The 19,327-nt window shown below is 43.5% G+C and overlaps 1 protein-coding gene across 1 annotated transcript; it reads left to right on the top strand.

The window, feature by feature from the left end:
- Positions 1-446: 446 nt before the first annotated feature.
- On the top strand, positions 447-2,397 carry LOC119088756 (growth/differentiation factor 3). Its single transcript, XM_037209565.1, has 2 exons — positions 447-1,093; positions 1,596-2,397. The coding sequence occupies exons 1-2, from the start codon at positions 677-679 to the stop codon at positions 1,740-1,742; spliced, it is 564 nt and encodes a 187-aa protein (XP_037065460.1). The 5' UTR covers positions 447-676; the 3' UTR covers positions 1,743-2,397.
- Positions 2,398-19,327: the final 16,930 nt, after the last annotated feature.

The following is a 19,327-nucleotide window of genomic DNA, read 5'->3' as shown; positions in this document are numbered from 1 at the left end:
TCAGCTCTAGGGATCTCAGAGGTAAGATGGCCTTAGACAGAATGGCAAATGTCTTGGCGTTCTGTACGCAAAGATGCTCTGAAGTATGAAGTACACAACACAGGTGTCCTGCCAGCAATTCTAGTGTGTTATAAAATACAATAGGGCAAGTGGTTTGTCCTGCATCACACAGTGCCTGGATGGTCATCAGCCCTGAGGCTGTCATTCTCTGACTCAGTTCCAGTTGTGGGGTAGTAAGTGGAGAGGCGGAGAAATCCATTTCTGGTTGCCAAGGAATCAAGAGCCGGCTTCATGGGTGGGTGTACACAGCTGGATCTGCTAAGTGACTGGTTGACCTGCAGGTCTGGGGTGGTAGAGAGTAAGAGGGGAATGATGTCCGGTGAGCTTTCTCTGTGGGACTGTGACAGCGACCTCCTGAAGCTTCCCCTCTGTTCCCGCAGGCTCCATGTTCCTACACAGTTACTGGCTTCTGCACTTCGAGGCAGCTCCCTTCGAGGGTACCGCCCAAGTACAGCTCTGGGCCTGGGTACCAATTGCTCCCCATGCCTCAGAGCTCGTTCTAGAGTTCAAGAACCATCAAAACGACTCACAAAGAACCCTTCTGGATGCTTTCCCCATTGTCTTTTCATCTCATCCGTCAGAAGGAGGATCATTATTGGAGATCTACTGTTTACTAATGTATTTGATGGAGGTGGTACCTATCCTCCTTGTAGAGAAGTCCGTGTCCACTAATATCGCTGAAGCTGTCCTGTGGAAATGTTCCAGTACCCAAGACAAGCGAGATGTAGTGCTGCTGTTTGCATCCTTGCCCCATGTCCAACCACCTCTGTTTCACCTGCCTTACGTGGAGGAGCCCTTTATCCCTAATGTGGAACAGCTGTTCTTAAACCAGACTCACCAGGAGGTGGATCTCAGCCAGGCTCATCTCCCCACAGAGAAGCTTTGTCATCTGCAGGATCGAAAGGTGAACCTTCACAGAGCTTCGTGGGGCCGGTGTATCGTGGCACCCAAGAGTTTCAGCTTCCCTTACTGTCAAGGGATCTGCCTGGCCCTGAACAGTGAGCTCCTTCACTCCAATTTCGAATACTACAAGGTACAAAATTATCCTTAGTTTTATTTGGGGCTGTGTTGGAATAGCGCTAAACATTTGACTTTCTGGGCATGTCTTGTTTTGAGCCAAAGAAGCCAGTGAAAGTAGGGCTAGTGTAATCTACACTAATGTAGTTTGTCATGTCTTTCTCCCAATGTGATCTTATTTACTTTAATTTTTGTTTTAATGCACAACTCTAGTTTTTTGTTTTGTGGTGTTCTGTTTTGAGATGGGTCAGTTCTCCCTATGTAGCTCAGGCTGTCCTAGAACTTACTATGTAGACCAGGCTGGCCTTGAACTCACAGAGATCCACCTGCCTCTAATTAAGAGTAAGCCACCATGCCCAGCTGAACACCTCCAGTTTTTAAAAGATCATTCTCAAGCCCTAATCTGGAGGCTTCTTCCATGTACCCAGCCTCCTTTCCCACTTAGGCCCGCCATGTCTGCTGATTAACTAGGGACCCAGGACTACAATAGATTCATCTTTCTGTCCTTTATTCTGCAGAGGGAAGCACCCACCTGCTCCAGGCTCTTTCAGGTCTGTGGTCCTACCAAGGTCCGTCCTCTCTCCTTGATGGTCCAGGATGATGCGCACAAGATGAGCGTGCACTACGCGAACATTTCCCTAGTAGAAAAATGTGGCTGCTCCTGAGATACCGTGGAGCCTTTTGTGGGTCTGATCTTCACTTAAGTCTTAGTCGTTTATTAAGGGTATAGTCTCCAGATTTCTTTGGGGGGTGAGTGAGGGGGTTTGGTTCCTATTTTCCAAAGCACAGTAAAGATGGAGTTGCAGGACTGACCTCTCCATGGATACTTCTCTTTAGGGGCAGACGCCTTTGTACTACTATTCTCAGACATTGGTACCACTGAGGGGCTGGGCCCATTGGGTATTCAGTTGCCTGTCACGAACTGTCTAGGGAGGCCAGGTTTAACGGCCATCTTTGAGGATACTTAGACAGGGGAAGAAGAGCTTGAATGAATGTATTTACCCTCTGTTGGGCTAAAACTCTACTGTTTAAATGGGGCTCTGTTTTGGATCCTTCCAGGCTGTTCTGCTATTGTCTGAGCCATAGGTTTGGGGCTGAATGGAAGCTGATCTGGCCTTTGAATGACAGTTCCCTTTTGCCTGGCATTCCTGGCCTCTGGAGTGAGTGGAAACTCTGTAGAGGGGTATGATGTCACAGGCTAGCCAAGAGTGGAGGACATCAAGACCCTTGACTGCCTTCAGGCTAGTGGGGGAAGGTCCTTTGTCTCACGGGAGGGTTAGATCTCACTGTTTTAAGGGATTTTCCTGCCTAATAACTTTAACTTAGTGGAAATTAACTTTTTTTTTCTATTACCTTCAATAAAATGCTGTACTATCACTTGAGAGTCTCTTAATTTGGATTCCCTACCTCCTTTCCTTGAACCAGCAAGATGAGTGAGTATAGATTGGGTTTCAAGTCTCATTGTCAAGGATCCTGAAGAAGAGAACGGTTCTGATGATAAATCTTTGCCTATTCTAGCATCCACTCAAGCGACTTCTGAAATGGCCAGAAACAGACATGGAGAAGGATTCCAGTGTGGGCTGTGTCAATTATCCTTCAGATTTGGTGTAGAAGAGAACCACTTCATACCATCCAGCATCACATGCTCTGTCCCCTCAACAGGAGGGGAAGAGGAGTACACTAGGGACATTTAGACATCTCAGACTTGCCTTACGACACTGTCTTCATGGATAGTCATAATTCTGTGCCTCTGTGGAATGGTGTGGTGAGGGCTGGCTTTACTGTAGGCCTTGGGGTAGTGTCCCAGGTTTGCTTTTCTTGGGCTCTGTCTTGGCAAGAGCTAGAGTTTCTGAAGTAAACAGGAATGCCCAAACGCCTGTCAGTCCTAGATGGGTTTTGGTAGTGGCTTCTAATTTTTTAGAGGTGGGGGTCTGAAGACCACTGTGGGAGTTGGTTTTCTATCGAGTGAGTTATGAGGATTGAACTCAGGTGGTCTGCCCAGCACCTTCACCTTGTGTGAGCCCCATTTTGCTTGGTTCTCCCCTGCAATCCGAGTTCTGGCAGACTGAAGGGTAATTTACATTTGGCTTGGGTTCTGATAGCAGGATCTACATCATGAACAACATGAAAACCCTACTGTTCGGATGCAATTCGATGTCCGGAGACTGACTTGGGATAGCGTTAGGTCTGATACGCCCTTTGACGCTGCTTTCTCGCCGGTAGCTCTTCAACAAGGTGCTATGGGGACATTTCAAAATCATACCACTCAAGTTTCCAGAATGATAGTATTTTGCTGTGTGAGTGTAACGTGCTACTTTAAAGATTTCAATAACACATTTAATTGATTTCTTTATTGGTACACACTCAAATGGGAATTTAAAGTCCTAGGCTCTTATGTTGCTGGCTGTCTTTGAATACACACCTTCATATAGAAGGATTTCTGAGGCAGAAATGGTAGACGAGAGCTGCTAGTTAAGAGTTCTGAGTTGGCAAAGTCCAACTATTGGGCTTTTCTCTAAACATTGCCACATTATCTCCCTACCCCTGACTGGGAGTCTCCATTTTCTCTACAGGGGAAGTTGTTCTGATGAGGAAAACATCATTGTGTTTCCAGTTGCATCTTTTTTAAAATGAGAATTTGAATATTTCTTAAGCCTTTCTGAACTCTTTGAGTTACCGAGTCTCCTCTTTAGGTTTACAAAACTCTTAATGAAAAAAGAATTGTGGCAATATGCTTTAGTTGACTTCTCATTTTAGGGATAAATTAGTTGTATAAATTAGTTTTTTAGGAATAGAGTTTTTAGGGATAAATTAGTCTCATATTTATTGATCCTGGGTTTCTTATGTAGTCTTTCCTATGAAGAGATCACAGGAGTTCGACATCTTGCAGCTCTCATGCCCCTGTTTTGGTCCCATACCCTCTCCCTCCTGGAACTTGTTTCTGGTTGGGGAGAGATGTTGATCTTGCATCTAGGTAGGGACATGCAAAAATTTGGCTGGGATTCTAGGAAGGCTTTGGTTTTGGAACCAGGGCTGAGGCTGTGCTGACAAAGAACTACATTGCTAAGGCAATGTAAGGACAACAGCAAAGGAAGCTGAAGGAACTTGGGCTCCGCGGGCCAGGGGTGGGCAAGCTTCATTTGTAAAGGGCCAGAGAGCAGATGGCTGAAGAATCTCATTGCAGCCACTCTATCCTGGACTTCAGGGTTAAAACTGTCATTTGAGGAAATGTAAACAAATGAACAGAGCTGTAAGAGTTCATTTGTGGGAATTAAAATTCAGATGTAATGCGACTTTCATTTGTCCTAAAATAGTCTTTTGCTCCCCTGTCTCCCAAGTTACATAATGAAAAGTCTGTACCTAAAGCTTATTTGAGCTACATAAAGATTATTTCTTGTTTGTAACTGTGGTAGTTTGAATAATGAAATTGGCCCCCATAGGCTCCTAGGGAATGGCACTATTGGGAGGTGTGGCCTTGTGAGAGGAAGTGTGTCACTGTGGGAGGCAGGCATTGGGGTCTCCTATGCTCAGGCTATTGACACAGTCTCCTGCTGCTGCCTGTGGACCAGGATGTGGAGTTCTCAGCTCCTTCTCCAGCATCATGTCTGCCTAAACACTGCCATGCTCCCTTTCTTCCATGAAGCCCCAACTAAGTGTTTTCCTTATAAGAGTTGCAGTGGTCACAGTGTCTCTTCACAGGAATAGAAACCCCAACTGAGACAGTAACATAGCAAAACTAGTGATTGGCTCTCAGGAGTGTCTGGTAGCCCATGATGAGTTCATGATTGAGCCGGGGGTCCAATACTAGCAACTGCTGATTTCTATCAGAAAGTCTCTTTTGATTTTGGCCACTGCTTTGTTCCTTGGTTACCAGCCATCAAATGCATTCTTACCTGATAAAGCTCTCACTTTATCTAAATAGCCAATTGCCTTGACTCCATCAGCTATTCAAACTTTCCTCACTGAACTTGAACACCAACTTTTTTGTGTATTAAGTTCTTCTATAAATATTTTTCTGACATTCTATTTAGGTCTACTGATCTGTCAATTCTCAAGTCAATATTAGCAACTAAGTTACTGCAGCTTTAACCTGTACTTAGGATTCTGTGGGGGTGTGCTCAGGGTATTCATTAAATTGTGATAGGTTATGTCTTTTTCTTCCCCTCTTGATTTAGCTGAGCCCCACAAATGCAGATACAGGTTTGAGTTGAAAGGCTAATCAGAGAGAAGACATACGCTCCCACCCATGAACATGACAGAGCCTCATAGGTAAGGAATGAGGAACACAATCTGAATGTGTTCATTTACCACTGAGGTCATGAGCAATTTCTATTGACGCTGTTTCTGATCAGTCCAGGTTACTGTTGATAATGTGAATAGAACTAATTAATCTGGCTCATTTAAACCCACCAATCCATGACTCTTCCTTCTGTAACTGAGGTCATGTACTTTCAGAGAGTTTTTTTTGGCTCTGTGTGTGTGTGTGTGTGTGTGTGTGTGTGTGTGTTCAATTTTAAATATCAATTCAGGGTGGTGCTTCCTGTGTTGCACTCAGTCTCTGAAAAGCTTCAGAGTTTTGTTTTTCTGTGTAGTGTTAATTCAGTGTTGATTGCTTTCTGGTATACTCTCAGGCTTAAGAACATCTAGAGCAGCCGGGCGGTGGTGGCGCATGCCTTTAATCCCAGCACTCGGGAGGCAGAGGCAGGTGGATCTCTGTGAGTTCGAGGCCAGCCTGGGCTACAGAGTGAGTTCCAGGAAAGGCGCAAAGCTACACAGAGAAACCCTGTCTCGAAAAACCAAAAAAAAAAAAAAAAAAAGGGTCGCAGCATTGGGAAGGTTGGGATGCACTGCTCCCGAGGCAACCCCTAAGAGATAGGGAAGCAGAAGCACTGAGCGCTAGGACTATCTGGTAAAAGAGAAATTCCAGAGCATCAGCCTTAAGTCTAACGTAAAACACAGGCTTCCTCCTAGTTAGGCTCAGCTGTCAACAGAACCCGGGGTTCTCTGAGAAATCTTAATTGGGGAATTGCCTTCATTAGACTGGCCTGTGAGCATGGTTATAGGGCATTTTCTTGATTGCTAATTGATGTAAGAGAGCTAGTCCACTATGGGCAACACTCTCCTTACGCAGGTGCACCTAGACTGCATGAATGCGCTAGGTGACCATGAGCCAGGCAGCAAGCAAGTAAACAAAGTTCCTCCATGGTTTCTGCCTGGAGTTCCTGCACCAGCTTTCCTCAGAGAAGACATAGAAGTGTATCATAGTTAGTCTTTGTCAACTCGATGCAAATCTAGACATATGAGACTAGAGAATCCCAACTGAGGAATTGCCTCCATCAGATTGGCCATCGGGTGTGTTTGTGGGGGCATTTTCTTGATTGCCAGCTGATGTGAAAGGGCCCAGCCTACTGTGAGTGGTCCTGGTCCGTGGGCAGAAGGGCCACAGACTGTGCGAGACAGGTAGCTGAGCAAACCATAAGCATCATTCTGCTGTGATCTCTGCTTCAGTTTCTGCCTCCAGGCTCCTCTTTTCAGCCTCTGCACTGGCTTCTTCAGTGATGGACTGTACTCTGTAAACCAAGTGAGTCCTTTTCTCTTTGGGTTGGTTCAGGCCAGTGTTCTGTCACAAAAATAAAAAGCAGAGTAGGACATACTATACGATAAAGCGTTTCCTCCACAGGTCGCTTTGGGTCAGAATGTTGTCACAGCAGCCAAAAGCGAACTAGAACAGACTCGGTCCCACGTGTGAAGAGATGCGCTTTCATGCTTTGGGACCACATCTCAAAGACGCTGAGGTCTGAGTGACAAGGAGCTATCAATCCAATCAGGAAGTATGGGCTGAATGACAGTACCCACAAAGCTAGTACTGTTAGGAGAATGGTGACTGTTAGTTGGGCACGGGATGCAAGGCTGTTAAGAGTGTGAGGACAGTGTTCTGGCAAGTGCAGGCAGCCCAGTGGAGTCCAGGGAGTTTGAGGTTGAGGGTGATGAATGTAGGTGAACCCTGGGAAGAGAATTCTCTGGGTGGAGGCCTGAGGATGTCCGCTATGCTGAACACATGGTGTATCCCAAGGCCTAGTAATTGCACTCAGGCATTTATTTTACCAGAAGATAAACTGACACTATATGTAAAAACTCCAAACTGAAAAACTGCTATAAACACCTGTCATTGATAGGTATTTGTTGTGGTATTGTTCCCCAAAATATTGTGCACCCTAATAAACTTATCTGGGGTCAGAGAACAGAACAGCCACTAGATACAGAGGCCAGAAAATGGTGGCACTCATGCCTTTAATCCTAGCATTCCAGAAGCAGAAATCCGTCTGGATCTCTGTGAGTTCAAGGCCACGTTGGAAACAGCCAGGCATGGTGACTCACGCCTTTAATCACAGAAAGTGAGCCTTTAATCCCAGGAAGTGAGGGCAGAAAGCAGAAAGGTATATAAGGTGTGAAAACCAGGAACTAGGCTGGTTAAGCATTCAGGCTTTCGAGAAGCAGTTCAGCTGAGATTCATTCGGATAAGGACTCAGAGGCTTCCAGTCTGAGGAAACAGGATCAGCTGAGGAACTGGCGAGGTAAGGAAGCTATGGCTTGTTCTGCTTCTCTGATCTTCCAGCATTGACCCCAATATCTGGCCTCAGGTTTGATTTTATTAATAAGTACCTTTAAGATTCATGCTACAGGTATTTATATGCTGTGGATATCACTCTATGTAAATAAAACACTGATGGCCAGTGACCAGGCAGGAAGTATAGGCGGGACAAAGAGAGAGGAGAATTGGGAAAACAGGAAGAAGGAGGAGAGAGACTGCAGCCACCGCCAGGAGAAGCAGCATGTAGAGACTCTGGTAAGCCACCAGCCACGTGGCAAGGTATAGATTTATAGAAATGGGTTAATTTAAGATAAAAGAGCAGTTAGCAAGAAGCCTGCCACAGCCATACAGTTTATAAGTGATATAAGCGTCTGAGTGATTATTTTATAAGTGGATTGTGGGACTGCGGGGCTTGGGGAACCTGGAAAGAAGCCCTCCAACAACAAATGGCGCCCAACGTGGGGCTCAAACCCACGACCCTGAGATTAAGAGTCTCATGCTCTACCGACTGAGCTAGCCGGGGAACCTGGAGAGAAGCCCTCCAACAACATTTATATTAATGGTGATATAATAGGAATGAATAACATATGACTGCTCACAGTGGAAGAGAATGCCACAGACATGATTCTGGAGAAGGCAGACACAGGAAAGAAGGTGTTTGTGTGACCTGACGTTTGTCTAGATGGGAAATGGCAAGCCCCGGGATGCACATCTGTATTCCATTTATGGGGATAACTAGAAAGGTTGGCTTCAGAGGAGCCTGAAGGTTGCCTGGGGCTAGAGCAGGATAAATAGGGAGATAACTAATGGTGTGAAGTACGGTTTTGCAAGATGAGGAGTGTTGGTGGATGGTGAGGATAATTGCACAGCTGTGATTGTGCTTAATGTGCAAAACTGTACGTTTAAAATGGCCAAGGCAGGGCTGGAGAGATGGCTCATCAGTGAAGGATGTATCTGCTCTGGCAGAGGACTCATGTTTGACTCCCAGCATCAACAGCTGATGGGTCACAGCCGCCTGTAGGGGGATCTGACGCCTCCGGCCTCCACAAGTATCTGCACTCATGGACACAAACCCCCCACACAGACACACAATTGAAAAATAAAAATAAATATTCAAAAATATATTTTAAAAGGACGGGGTACACCTTTAATCCTGAGGCAGTAGATCTCAGTGAGTTTTAGACCACCCTGGTCTATGAAACGAGTTCCATATATGTAGTGACGTATATACATTTAGACAATGGTTAAGGTAGTGATTCATATGTGTGTTTTATAGCAATTAAAATATATAATTTAAAACAAGCATAGCATCCCTGGGATAACGGCCATTGCTTGCTGGAGGTGGAGCTGTAGAGAGAGGCTGGAAAAGAAGCAGGGGGCTCTCAAAGTGTAGAATGTTCTGGATACTTAACCAGAGGCCCTGTAGATATGCGAAAATTCAAGTTGTGTATTTATGTGTACTTCTGTATGTATATTATCCTTTAATAAAAAAGATAACCTTGAAAGAAAAAGCAATGAAAAAAAAATCTTAAAGTGAACTAGTTAGCAACAGATACACTATTAAGTACTGGAACAAGGTAAGCTTCTCAAAACTCAGTTGATCTTCAATAGACCCAAGGAGGTACTGATTTCCAGAAGAGGAGACTGAGACAGAGGACTTGCCAGGGTCATAAGTCATCACACTAGCAACAGGTTCTCAAGTATTTCAAGACTCAGCTATGGGAGAAGATGCCTTTATCTACTTAGTTGAAAGTTGGTCATCTTGAAACAGAAGCATTTAAAATATTTTTATTAATTCCCTGAGTTTTATATATTATAATTTGATCATATTCACCCCTACCCCCATCTTCCAGACCCATTTCCCCATCCCATACCTAACTTGGTGTACTCTTTGACACACTGAGTTCAATCCGTGCTGCCGATATGGTCCTGGGTGTGTGGCTGTCCATCCACTAGTGTGTGCTCCACCTACCAGAGGCCACACCCTTAAAGACAACGAACTTTCCCCTCCAGGCAACTACCAATTACCAGGCCCTGACCTTAAACTTTGTGTGTCTCAGGTGGAAGGAAAATAACTTTCTAATTAAAACTCTTAGTACATTTCTCACTTCTGGTAATTCAACAGTGATCTTAGTTTAAAGGATGGATATTGACTATGGGGGGGGGTTTAAGGCAATCATGATAGGCTTATTTTTTTTTTTAAATTTTTATAAGTGAGTTAAAATATTGGTGATGGTCTTTACGTTTTTAAAAGGTGGAGAGTCAAGGAAGGCATTTGAAAGACTTAAGGATCTCAGATCGTCTTTCACATTGACACATCAGAAAGAGATATATTAAAAGGCACAAGATGTAACATTCAAGTAAGAGTTGCCTTCTCATTCATTTACTTTTTTTCTGGGCAAGGGGACACTATCTTATCTGAAGCAGTCTACATTCTGCCTTTGGTGTCCTCTTTGTTTCTGTCTTTGGTTCCCTAGGGCACGTTTGTCCAGTCTGTTGGGTCTCACAGGACTTTGTAACAAGTCTCCCACCCACCTTCAGCCTCTGTCGCCCCGGGGCTGAGCAGTGTGGGTGGGATGAGTTGCGGTTAGCCCAGCCCTGTGTCCATGCTGGTTGCATGGGCCCTGCTCTCTGTCACACCTGATCAGATTCTTGAGCCATTGTGCCCGAGGGACTGGCTCTGGTTAAGATGAACTGTCTAGAACACTTGCGACTATCCATGAGTAAAAGTTGTGAAAGAAAAACAGAATGCAAGAGAGCTGTTCTCGGGAAGATGAAGGAAAACAGAGCAGGACATGGATGAGAGCTGAGGCAGACTCCGTTCTTATCAAAGCCGGATTGGGGCACATCCCGCTGTGTCTGAACATCTCTCACGACTGACGCTTGCTGGTAACTGCCGTTTGTTTCACAATCTTGAATTTATGGATGCTCACGAGGGAAGGATGCAGCATCTCCTGAGAGACTCCCACAGGCGGCCCGCAGTGCTGTTCCCATAACTGTGGCCTGCATCCAGGCGTGCTGATGTCCTTTATACAGGGTGCTGTGTGCATCCTTATTTACTGCGGTCTGCAGACAAGCCGGTCTCCAGCTATCTGGAGACCCCTCGTTTCCCTTCCCTCCTGAGCCTTCGGTCAACACTTGTAAACTCTCAGACAGCTGGCTGTGTATTAAAGTCTATTTATATCAGCGACGGACAAGTGATTGTTTGTGGGGAATTGTCATTTCTGCTCTGGAGGACAATGGGGGCATTTCTTCCGTGCCCGGTGGGTTCAGCTGCTGAACGCTGCAAACATTGCCTTACTGGGTCTTCTATATTCTGTGGACTGAGGTTCGCAGTGATGCTGAGGGTCATTTCACATTCAGCAGAGGCCACCGAGACTTCAAGACAGGGTCTTGGGGGTTGGGCCCGGGAACAGTAACATTTTGTGTGGAATGGAGAAGTAGAAGAATGCTCATAGCATTCATACTACAGTCGACATGAAAAATACCAACATGAAAACAAATTATTTTTGTCTTATAGATCCAGTTAAAGTATAACCATGTGCTTAAAAAGTTCTATTCCAGGCCTTCAGGTGTTTTAACTTCAGAACTTTTTTCTTCAATTAGAAAATATGACAACTTTTGACAAAACTAAAATGTGCTGGTCATGCATAGGCAATAAACTAAAGAGGCAAATGGGAAAAAATGTTTTTTAGTCTAGATGTATTTTTCAGAATATTTACTTGATGGTATGGAAAATATTCATTTTATAATCAGTGGAAAAAACAAGTTTTATGGTATGTAAAAAAAAAAAAGTAACTTCAATTATACATACCTATCTGTTCATTGAAAAGGAATAAATTTAGATAGGGGAAATTCTGGTTGTTGGGCTTTTGGCTGATTTTCAGTTAGATCATTTTTTTTTAAAAAACTTAATTATTACATAGTTTTTTTTCTATTGAAAATAGATTTTTTTTTCATATAGTATATTCTGATTATGGTTTCCCCTCCACCAGCTCCTCCCAGTTCCTCCCCCTCCCCTCCCACTCAGCTCCACACCCTTTCTGTCTCTAGTTAGAAAACAGGCATCTAAGGCATAATAATAAAGTAAAATAAGGTAAAACAAAAACAAATGAATCAGAATAGGACAAAACAGAAGAAAAGGAGCCAAAGAAAAAGCACAGGAAACACAGATAGACAAACATGTTCATACACACAGGAATCCCATAAAAACACAAAGCTGGAAGCCGTAGCATATACACAAAGGACCTGTCAGGTTTTTTCTTTAAAAACAAAACAAAATGAAACAAAAACCTTGATACATTATGAAAGAAAGAGACAAAGAACCTAAAATGTTGGGTTTGTTTTCTGCTGGCCATCTACTTAAGGGTGGGTGGTTTCCCCAGTGAGACTCCCTTGGAGAAAACTAATTTTCCTTTGCAAGTGGTTATCAGTTGGCCAACTTCTGGGGTAGGGATGGGTGTGGGCACACACTTCTCCCAGCTCTCAGACCCTATCTAGTGCAGACCCAGCAGGCTGGTGCATGCTGTCTCAGTCTCTGAGAATTCATATGCTCTGTTTAGAAGGCCTGGTTCCCTTAGTGTCCTCCATCGCCTCTGGCTCTTACAATCTTTCTGCCTTCTCTTCAGTAGGATTCCCTGAGCCCTGAGGGGAGAGATTTGATGGTGACATCCTATTTAGGACTGAATGTCCCTAGGTAGTTTTTTCTTTTTTCTTTTAAATAGCTTTAACTTAAGTGTGATGCCTTCATCCCTTTCTCCAGCTTCTTGGAAAACAGAATGAAATGACATTTCATTCCAAAATAATATATCCAGGCTTTTAACATTAGAAACAGCATAGAGAACAATTAAAATGGTCTATATCCCTCTCTTCAGATAACATGTTATAGTAAAAGAGTCTGTCATTTCCATATGGTTAACAAACTCAACTGAAGAGCTTTAAGCTGAAAGTGAAATGAGCTCACAAATGGAAACACACATCTAGATGACGGTTGCCACTTCTCTCTCTCTCTCTCTCTCTCTCTCTCTCTCTCTCTCTATATATATATATATATATATATATATATATATGTATATGTGTATATATATATATATAATCAGCCATCCATCATTCCTAGATACACCCTACCTGTGATCCTATGTCTGATCTCCTCTCAGCTACCCTGCTGACATTTTTTTCTCCAAGAATTCAGTTCTTAGAAGTGTTAAGCACTGTAATTTCTAGAAGGGAAAACTTGACTTGTTCACCAATGAAACTGTCTTACAGATAGAGCTCAGATATATTATATATTATATATATATAATTTAGTAACTTCTTGAAGTATATATATCTATGCTTCATATATATAAAGCATATGTATATACTTCAAGAAGTTACTAAATTATATGTGTATATACATACACATACATATATCTGTATATATATGTTCACATTTTCCTGTTTTGGAGGGTATATGGAGAGCAAATTAGAAAAGAAGTAACCTTGTGTGCAGATGTGTCCTGTGCGATGTCTTTGTATGCTGTGAATATATGTTTCTCTGATTGGTTGATAAATAAAGCTGCATTGGCCTATGGCAGGGCAGGATGGAGTGGTGGGGGCAGGGGGGAAATCCAAGGGAGATAATGAAAGGAGATAGGAGAGTAAGGAGAGACGCCAGCCACCACCCAAGGAGCAGCAAGATGCCAGCAGACTGGTAATGCCACGTGGCACTAAATAGTTAATAGAAATGGGTTAATTTAAGATGAAAGAGCTAGCCAGCAAGAAACTTGCCATAGGCCACACAGTTGGTAAGTAATATAAGCCCCTGAGTGATTATTTTATAAGCAGCTGCAGGACCTCAGGGCCAGGCAGGACACAGGAAAACTTCCAGCTACAGATGTGGGGCTGAGTTCCAGAGGCAGCCGTGGTAGCCTCTGCCTGGGCTCAGGGCCTCTTGCAGGAGGCTGTGTTCTTGCACCTCTGGATCTATTGCATCCACAAAAAGGAAATTAATGATGAGGGTTGAGCCAAGAAGCCAACACACTGCCAAGAGGACCCCTCACAGCAGCACAGTGGCTCTGTCCTCACCCAGGGCAATTCTTCTTGGATGCAGAACTTGAGAAAGGCTCTACAGAGTCTGGAATCAGCTTTGAGTTTCCCAGAGGTCGTCTTCATTTTCATTCCAGGTTCCCACCCACAGGCAGAGAGGAAATTGGGGGCCATGTCATGTCAAACTGTCAAAGATGGGAAGAGAAAACCATTAATGTATCTCCAAAGCTCCTTTCTGTGGGTTTATCAGGGAGAAGAAGGGAACATTTTACAGTGGCTAATGGCCTCTGTGAGAGTTTCAAGTGGAAATCAACAATCAAAATGGGAAGATAGAGTATCAAAGAGTCCAAACAAAGGTAGATGTTTTGTTTCTATTCCTAAGAGCTTTGCTTTGTTTTTTAAAATTATATTTTAAGGTTAGCATACGGAGAAGTGAATTTCATTATGGTGTTTTATTTTCTTTTGTGGTGCTGGGGATTGAACCCAGGCAGGACCTTGCACATGTTAGGGAATCTTGCTCAACCAATGACCTGTGTTATCAGCCCTGAGAAGGTAGTATGTTGGGTAATTGTTCATTCAGACATAGAACACACAGAAGGCCTTAGTCAATGGAGACAACAGTGAATTCAAAGCGATTAATTAATTAACTAAATCACCTTGAAGCTTACATGTGAATGTGTGCATGCTCACATATGAGAGAGAGAGAGAGAGAGAGAGAGAGAGAGAGAGAGAGAGAGAGAGAGAGAGAGAGAGTAGTATGGAGACAAAAAGTTACCATCTGTTGTCTTCCTGGATTGTCCCCCACCTTACTTCTTGCCATAGGGTCCCCCACTGCACCTAGAGCTCATTGATTGGGCTAAGGCAAGCTGACTAGGCTACAGGGACCAGCCTGTTTCTGAGGGTTACTACTGAATACCATCATTCCTGGCTTTTCACATGGGTACGGGGGATCCAAACTCAAGTCTTCCAGAACATGAAGCACTCTATGGATCAAGCTATCTCTCTAGACCCTGGAGCAGTTTCATTGGTGAACAAGTCAAAATTTTCCCTTCTAGAAATTGCAGTGCTTGACGCTTCTAAGAACTGAATTCTTGGAGCAAAAAATGATGTCAGCAGGGCAGCTCTGTGAGAAGGAGATTGGACATAGGACTCACAGGTTTCTAGGAATGATGGATGGCTGGTGAGCTGAAAGATCATTTTCTGTCTTTCTCTCCCACCCCAATTCTTACCATAACCATGGAGAAAGAGTTTTCCCATGCTTCCTGATGTGATGGATTGGACATTGGAAACTTTAAAAGGAAGATGGATCATTCAGGAAAGAGACAAAGTCATCGATGAGGTAGGTGGGGACAAGAAAGAGGACAGAAGAGGCAACCTAGGATGGGAGTTGAGTAGGCAGAGTGGAAATGCCTGAAGGGAGGTGGGGGGGCAGTGTGGTGAGGTGAGGAGGTCACCAGGTCCACACAGAATCAACATGGAGGCCCATGTCACTTCATGCTGCTTCATTAGACCTGGCAAGGCCTTGGTCAACCCATGCCTATGACCTTAGCACCTTCCTGAGAGGATTGGCTTGTTACACTACATTTCAGCTATAAAGTCAGCTTCTGATCTGGGAAATAATACATCTAGGGTATGAGGGAGAGACTATTTCAGAGAGATCTGAGAACTCTACCATGGAAGCCCTCATAGGAACTAACTCTGGATCATGATGAAGGGAATAGAAACACCATGCAGCAGCTGGGAAGGTGATACCCAGAGCTTAGAATCAAGCACTGGGTTCAAATCCTACTTCAGTCATTTACCACTGTGTGTCCTCAGGTAAATTAGTTTCTTAAGTCCTAGTTTCTTCATTTACTGTTAATTGTTATTATTTGTAGAGCTAGAGATCAAAGGCACGGCCTTGTATATGCTAGGTGAGTGCTCTATGACTGAGCTGTGGCCCGCCTCTTCATTTATAATATAGGGATAATAATACTGGGATGATCCGTTCTGTGGCTTCCCCACTTTGTGTATTACTTGATAAAGTAAAATACACAACAATTACAGGTACCTTCATTTTTCATCTTCCTCCTGTTGTTAAGCCTAATTTCTGAAAACAAATGTAAAAGCTTAAATGTCCATCTTTTTATAGCTACCTCCAGACTATCTTTGTTAATTTACCTCATGAACTATTAACAGACTGTGGATCCCCGTTTAATTTTCTCATATGTACTATGCGCTGTGCAGGGCCCGTGGCCCACTGATTCATGTTCTCTCTCTCTCTCTCTCTCTCTCTCTCTCTCTCTTTTAAATCAAAGATTGAATGTTGGTTTGTCTCAGTGGGGTTAGAGGTCTAGCAAATGCAACAGCCTTTTCTACAGAGGAAGAGTTACTATATTACCAACATTTAGATATTAATTGAACCTGACGAACAGTCCCATGACTGCTCCATTCCGTCTTTACAGTGTTACTCTGGGGTTGTTAAGAATAGCCTGTCTTAGATAAGGAAATGGAAACTCCCAGAATTGAAGTCATTTGCCAAGGTTAGAGAGCCGGGAGGGAGAGAAAAAGGAATTCTATCTCATTTGGAGCATAGTCTGCCTGTTCTGGATTTTTTGTTTGTTTGTATGTTTGTTTGTTTTTGTTTTTTTTTTGTCAACTCGACACAAGCTGGCACCACTTTAGAAGATGAAACCTCAACTGAGCAAATGCCCTCAACGGATCGGCCTATCGGCAGATCTGTAGGTCCTTTTCTTGATTGACCATTGATGTGTCAGGACCCAGCCCACTGTGGGCAGTGCCACCCCAGGCAGGTGGTCCTGGCGTGTGTAAGAAAGCAAATTGAGTAAGCCAGGAGGAGCAAGCCAGTAAGAAACACTCCTCAATGGCCTCTGCATCACTCAGTTCCTGCATCTAGTTCCGGGCTTGGCTTCCCTGATGGTGAACTGTAACCAGTGTGCCAAATAAACCCTCTCCTCCCCAAGCTGCTTTTGGTCATGGTGTTTATCACAGCAACAGAAATCCCTACTAGAATACTGCCCATCACCACTGTCTTCACAGCCTTCTCCCCACTAGGGGCATGTTTAGACCCAATGGGGTCCTCACATTGAAGTAGCAATTCAAGAAGGGGGAGAAGTATGAAATTTTTGCCTCTGTCTTGCTAGGTCAACTTTCTTAACATGGGAATTACTGTTTGGTGATCAATCCTAACTCTGTTATCTTGGAGTGTGGTGTGTGTGTTTTGGGGTTTGTCTTCTTTGTGCCAGCCTGTGTGTAGGAAGGGATAAGGTTCTGTGGGTTAGTCTGAGAAAAACAGCATCAACTTAATATCTTTTGGCATTTTCTTATAAAAACAAGAGCAAAAATCAGAATACAAAAGCAAATAGAGCAGACAGCACCCTAGTCTATTCCAAAAGCATATTTACCCATGGACATCTCCAGAGGAAGAAACTCAAAAGCAATCAACAGGAAAATGTTAGCACAAGTTAACTCTATCAGGTAGACTTGGGCTGATAGTCATTTTCTCCTTTTCCACTTCTGTGCTTTCCAATTCTTTTATAATGTGCATGAATTCAATTTATGATAAAAAATCTGAAATAAATCCCAATTATAGAATATGTAGGAAAATAAGAGAAATGTAAACAAGCAAGTGACACTCTTTCCATTTCTGCCATTACCTAAAAGTGTTGATGGCATTTTTTCTTATATTTTTGTTAAATAATTTCTAGTCATTTATTTTTCATGCTAGTCATTTTTAAATGTATGTATGAAGGCCACATATTATTTAAATTTAGTGACTTCTTTTTTAAAACACTTTTAACATTATAAAGCTATGTATTATTATTTATTATTTCAACATGTAGTCAACATCTTTGTCCATGTACCATGAATTTCAGACTATTTTCTAGTGAACAGTCATAATTCAGTTATCTGTTGCTACATAATAAGTTAGTTTATTACTGGGTTAGTGTTTTAACCCAGTAACTTATTGTCTCCTCTGGTGGTTCTGTAGGGTGAGTGGGCTGAACTCAGTTTTTTTTCCCCTTGGGAGTCAGAAGGATAGGGCATTTGACATGACTTCTTCATGCACATTGGTTCTTTCCCATGGTTCTCAGGGCCCTAAGAGGCAGGAAGTAGAAGCTGATAGTCCTCTTTAAGATGAGGGTCCAGATCTAACAGTGTCACTCCTGCCATATCCTGCATTGACAACAGTCTCAAGCTAATCTTGATTCAAGGATGAGAAAGAATAGAGTCCCCAAGGGAGAGTGGCATGTGGTTTCATAGAAAGCGACAGAGATTGGCAGCCATCTTTGGAGTCCAGATCATTTTCGAAAATGTATTTGAAGTACAGTTTGATAAAATTTTATAGACTTTTGATGTTTCCTCTTAAAAGATTTTCTAGATGGTAATCTTGTTAATGTCTCTTTCAGGAGAGGCAGAAGTAACCTGCTGGGGTTGGCCCTTCTCAATAGAACCAGGGTGCCAGGAGAAGTCATAGCTGTGATGGAATGCTCATAGGTAAAAGTTCCCGATGGCTGAATGACTAGTTATGCCTCAGGCAAACACTGAACTTCCCATTCCCTGAAGTTCAGCTCAGGCTGTCCCTGTCCAATTCAGACCTCCAGGGCCAAATCACGTGGTGAGCAGAGAAGCCAGGAGGGTGAGTGTGGAGAATGCTGGGTCAGCCCTGAAGGGAACATGGCTGGAGATGCCACTGCTGGGAACCAATCAGAGATATGGCTGAGAGGGCTGAGGGGAAGGACAAGGAGGTGTTGGAGGAGGTGACCAACTGGAGACAGAGAACCCAACTCCACCTTAAAGACACAAGGTATCTGTGGTGTGTAGCAGCACCAGCCACACACAGGCTATGACCATTGCTGTTTCTCCTGGGAAAGAATAGACCAACCATAAACAGCACTGTGACCTCCAAAGAAACTAACATGGCTGTGGTGAGGCTCTGGGTTAGTTCAGGATCAGGACCAAGGATTTCTGTCTGTTCTTCATGTACCTCAGATGCTCCATTGCCCTTCTCATGAAACTCTTGAGAGTCTCAGCTACCACTGGCCCCTCCTCTCCTTGATGGGGGGCTTCCCCTGAACCCCCACTGAGGTGCCATCCATAATGGTTAGGTATGTATTGCTATGCTCAGATTCAATACAAGCTTCTAAGTAAGCAACGGTGGTCTGGGTAAGCTATGGCCCTTCTCTGCCCCTTAGTTCCCGCACCTATGAAAGGGGGATTTAAAGGTGCGCTTGCCTCCTTTGATGAAGGGAAGAATGGAAGAGTTAATTCACATAGAATCATGTGTGGCCTATAACATATACTCAAGAAGCATCAGCTATCTTAACTTCCTATCAATTTCTTAAAAGCTTACTCTTTTTGAGATGAAAGGACACTTGATTTTTTTTTTTAGAGTAGTTTTAGGTTTATAGCAAAGTTTAAGAGAAAGTAGAGAGTGTCACGTGTCATGAGCCCTGTCTCTAGCTTACTTCTCTGTAACTGCCCCGTTCTGGTCGTACATTTGTTACAGTCAGCGAGCACACATTGTCACATCAGGTCATCGAAGTCCATAGTTGGCACTGAGATTCATGTTTAGTCTACTTGTTCGAACAATCTACAGTGGCATTTACCATGACAGTATTGTGGAGAACA

Source organism: Peromyscus leucopus, chromosome 11 (genome assembly GCF_004664715.2).
Source record: "Peromyscus leucopus breed LL Stock chromosome 11, UCI_PerLeu_2.1, whole genome shotgun sequence".
Taxonomy (NCBI): domain Eukaryota; kingdom Metazoa; phylum Chordata; class Mammalia; order Rodentia; family Cricetidae; genus Peromyscus; species Peromyscus leucopus.
The sequence above is the reverse complement of the archived record's forward strand: the minus strand, read 5'-3'. Positions and strand labels throughout refer to the sequence as shown.

Bases quoted from the DNA above. Each gene is read 5' to 3' on its own strand.
- LOC119088756 (XM_037209565.1), top strand. From the start codon at position 677: ATGTATTTGATGGAGGTGGTACCTATCCTCCTTGTAGAGAAGTCCGTG. The intron at 1,094-1,595 runs GTACAAAATTAT...TTTATTCTGCAG, and splicing joins CCAATTTCGAATACTACAAG to AGGGAAGCACCCACCTGCTC.